Raw genomic sequence first — 5,305 nt, forward strand, 5'->3', positions numbered from 1 at the left:
CATCACTCAGATTAGAACAACCTTTGATAGTTTACTGTACAAGGTTGTCTGATGTCTTACCCGGAGGAGTTACCTCTGTCTAACTCTGAGGAGGAAGAAGAGAGGACTCACTGTTCACTGGAGATACTCACAGACAGGGTCATCAGGCGAAAAGTGAAACTCTGATGCCCGACTCAAGAACCCTGCCCCGGTCTCTCTTACACTGAAACAATCACGAGACCAGGATAAAAAACGTTTGCTCTTTAATGCCGGTGATGTCCTGCCCGGCTGCTGACCTTCTCCCACACGCTCCGTCCGCCAAGGAGCGCCGGCGGGCCGTTCCGAGACGCTCCTCCAGGAAAGGAGGAGAAAAGAAAGAGAGGCAGAGAAGAGGGATGCTGTCAAGATGGCGTCAGCGCTGGGGGTTCCTCTTCATCAGAGTCAAACTCCACATCCGCATCTTTTGTCCACTTCCCGGAGCCATCTTGGATCCAGCCAGAACTACGGCAGGGGCAGGGGGGAGGAAGGAAGGAAAGGCAGAAGGAGTTGCTGGTTGATGCTGACATTGCTGATCACTACAATCTATTTTTCTGGCTTCCTCAGAGGTGTCCAACTCCGGTTCTTCAGAGGTTCGTGGACTACAATTCCCATCAGCCCCTGCTGGCACGGCCAATTTGCAGGGACTGATGGGAATTGTAGTCCACGAACATCTGAAGGGCCAGAGTTGGACACCCCTGGCCTACCTAATATATTTCTCTCCCATTCTGCCTTCACGGAGTTTACAGCAACATGCATACATTTTCCTTCCCTCGTTTTATCTTAACAACCCTGCGAGGTAGGCTAGGCAGAAATTGTAGGGAGAGTCCTAAGGTCAGAGTTTACCATCTTCGACCCTAGTCAGCGCACGTTTTTACCCTGATGATTTTCCACTCTTTGGATCCCAGCGTGGCAGCTCACCTACCTTTTCAAGCGCAGATAATGTTCCAGCTCCTGCCGCTTCTCTGGAGTGAGATCTTCAGGCTGGGAACTGAGCGTCGTGCAGGAAGAGGCCTTCCTTTTGCCCTTCTTCTCACACCTCTGAGAAACTTCTTCCTGCCAATCTAGAGCAGATAAGAGTTTTTGGATTTATACCCTACCTTTCTCTCCTGTAAGGAGACTCATGAGAACTAGCCTGCTGGATCAGACCAGAGTCCATCTAGTCCAGCTCTCTGCTACTCGCAGTGGCCCACCAGGTGCCTTTGGGAGCTCACGTGCAGGAGGTGAAAGCAATGGCCTTCTGCTGCTGCTGCTGCTCCCGAGCACCTGGTCTGCTAAGGCATTTGCAATCTCAGATCAAAGAGGATCAAGATTGATAGCCATAAATCGACTTCTCCTCCATAAATCTGTCCAAGCCCCTTTTAAAGCTATCCAGGTGAGTGGCCATCACCACCTCCTGTGGCAGCATATTCCAAACACCAATCACACGTTGTGTGAAGAAGTGTTTCCTTTTATTAGTCCTAATTCTTCCCCCCAGCATTTTCAATGGATGCCCCCTGGTTCTAGTATTGTGAGAAAGAGAGAAAAATTTTCTCTCTTTTCTACCCCGTGCATAATTTTATAGACTTCAATCATATCCCCCCTCAGCCGCCTCCTCTCCAAACTAAAGAGTCCCAAACGCTGCAGCCTCTCCTCATAAGGAAGGTGCTCCAATCCCTCAATCATCCTTGTTGCCCTTCTCTGCACTTTTTCTATCCCTTCAATATCAAGGAGGGCTACAAGCTCCTTTCCCTTCCTCTCCCCGCAACGGACACCTTGTGAGGCAGGTGGGGCTGAGAGAGTTCTGAGAGAACCGTGACTAGCCCAAGGTCACCCAGCAGGAATGTAGGAGTGCGGAAACACACCTGGTTCACCAGATAAGAGTCCACCACTTGTGTGGAGGAGTGAGGGAATCAAACCCAGTTCTCCGGATTAGAATCCACCTGCTCTTAACCACGACGTCACGCTGTCTCTGAGGGGGAGCACCAGGTGAGAGACCATTTTTCTCCCCCACATCGATGCTACCCATGGCGTTCCTCTTGGAGCCAATATGCCAAATATGAGACCACCAGTGGGATTCCTTCTGCTGCACCCCCTCCGCATTTCTTTGCCTCTCAAAACTCATAACCCCCCCCCTCCCCAATCTCCCTGTGCGCAGCTCCTCCTAGAATCCAGAAGACCCAGGTTTGAATCCCCGCTCCTGCCGCTGAAACTCACTGGGTGATCTTGGACCAGGCACAATCTCCCAGCCTGACCTACCCCACAGGGTTGTTGAGAAGAGAAAGTGCAGGAGAGGAGAATAACGGAAGTCACTTTTGGTCCCTGTTGGGGAGAAAGGTGGAGTCTAAATGAATTAAATAAATATCAACATTCTCCTCTCGTCCATTTTATCCTCACAAGTAGGTGAGGCCGGAAGTATTGCTGGTCCCAGGTCACCTCATGAGCATCTGTGGCATGAGCGGGAATTTGAACCCACGTCTTTCAGATACTAGCTCAACCGCTATACCACATGGGCTCTCAAAATGACCTAAATTAGAATATAGGCAGATCTTATTCGGTCCCAAATCATGGCACCTTCAGTGGCATAGTGGTTAAGAGACTCTTTAGTTTGGAGAGGAGGCGTCTGAGGGGGGATATGATTGAAGTCTATAAAATTATGCATGGGGTAGAAAATGTTGACAGAGAGAAATTGTTCTCTCTTTCTCACAATACTAGAACCAGGGGGCATCCATTGAAAATGCTGGGGGAAAGAATTAGTACTAATAAAAGGAAACACTTCTTCACGCAACGTGTGATTGGTGTTTGGAATATGCTGCCACAGGAGGTGGTGATGGCCACTCACCTGGATAGCTTTAAAAGGGGCTTGGACAGATTGATGGAGGAGAAGTCGATCTATGGCTACCAATCTTGATCCTCTGATCAGAGATTGCAAATGCCTTAGCAGACCAGGTGCTCAGGAGTAGCAGCAGCAGAAGGCCATTGCTTTCACTTCCTGCATGTGAGCTCCCAAAGGCACCTGGTGGGCCACTGCGAGTAGCAGAGAGCTGGACTAGATGGACTCTGGTCTGATCCAGCTGGCTTGTTCTTATGTTCTTAAGAGCAGGCCCGCTCTAATCTGGAGGACCGGGTTTGATTCCCCGCTCTGCCACTTGAGCTGTGAAGGCTTATCTGGTGAACCAGATTAGTTTGTGTACTCCAACATATGCCAACTGGGTGACCTTGGGCTAGTCACAGTTCTTCGGAGCTCTCTCAGCCCCACCCACCTCACAGGGTGTTTGTTGCGAGGGGGGGAGAAGGGTAAGGAGATTGTAAACCCCTTTGAGTTTCACTGCAGGAGAGAAAGGGGGCATATAAATCCAAACTCTTCTTCTTCTTCAATCAAGCCTGTCCCAGCCCCCTTTTCACCTGCGGCTGTGTTGGAAGATCCAGGTAGATGTGCGCTGGGAGTGACATCCGCCCCGATGGGTCTGTCTCTGTCCACCTGTGTCACATTGCTGGGATTCGGCAGCTCCGCCCCCTCTGTGGCTCTGATGTCAGCAGCTGTCTTCGAACGACCCGAGCCAAAGTCATTTCCTGTGGGCCTGCCCCAAATAATGCAGCAAATGAGAGGGAGCAGCGGACTAACTTTCCAGGGAGAAATTAGCAATAGCCCTTTACTACGTCTCGGTTAACACAGCCCTGTGCTCTATTTTCACTGTAAGGTAACTAGCAGTTAGGTAATTCCTCTGTTAATGCATTGAAAATTCTATGGCGAGGAGGAGAAGTCTCCTACATATTTTAATTTATTCATTATCTTTCTATATTTTTTTCTCTTTTTCTTTTTCTTTTCCTCTCCCTTTTCTTTTCTTCTTTATAATAAGTTAAGAAATGTTCAAGAAACGAAAGGATGACCCTTCGGGGTTCCAATATACTATATGTATTATGTAGGAATGAGATATAGAAGAAGAAGAAGAGTTTGGATTTATATCCCCCCTTTCTCTCCTGCAGGAGACTCAAAGGGGCTTACAATCTCCTTGCCCTTCCCCCCTCACAACAAACACCCTGTGAGGTAGGTGGGGCTGAGAGAGCTCCGAGAAGCTGTGACTAGCCCAAGGTCACCCAGCTGGCGTGTGTGGGAGTGCACAGGTTAATCGGAATTCCCCAGATAAGCCTCCACAGCTCAGGCGGCAGAGCTGGGAATCAAACCCGGTTCCTCCAGATTAGATACACGAGCTCTTAACCTCCTACGCCACTGCTGCTTCAAGAAACTAAAGGATGACCCTTCGGGGTTCCAATATACTATATTCACCCCCCCCACCCCCCACCCCCCCCCCCCCCCACCCCCCCCCCCCCCCCCCCCCCCCCCCCCCCACCCCCCCCCCCCCCCACCCCCCCCCCCCCCCACCCCCCCCCCCCCCCACCCCCCCCCCCCCCCACCCCCCCCCCCCCCCACCCCCCCCCCCCCCCACCCCCCCCCCCCCCCACCCCCCCCCCCCCCCACCCCCCCCCCCCCCCACCCCCCCCCCCCCCCACCCCCCCCCCCCCCCACCCCCCCCCCCCCCCACCCCCCCCCCCCCCCACCCCCCCCCCCCCCCACCCCCCCCCCCCCCCACCCCCCCCCCCCCCCACCCCCCCCCCCCCCCACCCCCCCCCCCCCCCACCCCCCCCCCCCCCCACCCCCCCCCCCCCCCACCCCCCCCCCCCCCCACCCCCCCCCCCCCCCACCCCCCCCCCCCCCCACCCCCCCCCCCCCCCACCCCCCCCCCCCCCCACCCCCCCCCCCCCCCACCCCCCCCCCCCCCCACCCCCCCCCCCCCCCACCCCCCCCCCCCCCCACCCCCCCCCCCCCCCACCCCCCCCCCCCCCCACCCCCCCCCCCCCCCACCCCCCCCCCCCCCCACCCCCCCCCCCCCCCACCCCCCCCCCCCCCCACCCCCCCCCCCCCCCACCCCCCCCCCCCCCCACCCCCCCCCCCCCCCACCCCCCCCCCCCCCCACCCCCCCCCCCCCCCACCCCCCCCCCCCCCCACCCCCCCCCCCCCCCACCCCCCCCCCCCCCCACCCCCCCCCCCCCCCACCCCCCCCCCCCCCCACCCCCCCCCCCCCCCACCCCCCCCCCCCCCCACCCCCCCCCCCCCCCACCCCCCCCCCCCCCCACCCCCCCCCCCCCCCACCCCCCCCCCCCCCCACCCCCCCCCCCCCCCACCCCCCCCCCCCCCCACCCCCCCCCCCCCCCACCCCCCCCCCCCCCCACCCCCCCCCCCCCCCACCCCCCCCCCCCCCCACCCCCCCCCCCCCCCACCCCCCCCCCCCCCCACCCCCCCCCCCCCCCA

The 5,305-nt window shown here is 58.0% G+C and overlaps 1 protein-coding gene across 1 annotated transcript; it reads right to left on the reverse strand.

The window, feature by feature from the left end:
- Positions 1–225: 225 nt before the first annotated feature.
- Positions 226–3,661, reverse strand: SCNM1 (sodium channel modifier 1; the record flags this gene model as incomplete). Its single annotated transcript, XM_048503716.1, has 3 exons — positions 226–480; positions 941–1,079; positions 3,400–3,661. Coding segments are annotated over 3 exons (501 nt in total), but the record flags the coding sequence as incomplete, so codon positions are not given.
- Positions 3,662–5,305: the final 1,644 nt, after the last annotated feature.

This window comes from Sphaerodactylus townsendi, linkage group LG01 (assembly GCF_021028975.2).
Source record: "Sphaerodactylus townsendi isolate TG3544 linkage group LG01, MPM_Stown_v2.3, whole genome shotgun sequence".
NCBI lineage: Eukaryota > Metazoa > Chordata > Lepidosauria > Squamata > Sphaerodactylidae > Sphaerodactylus > Sphaerodactylus townsendi.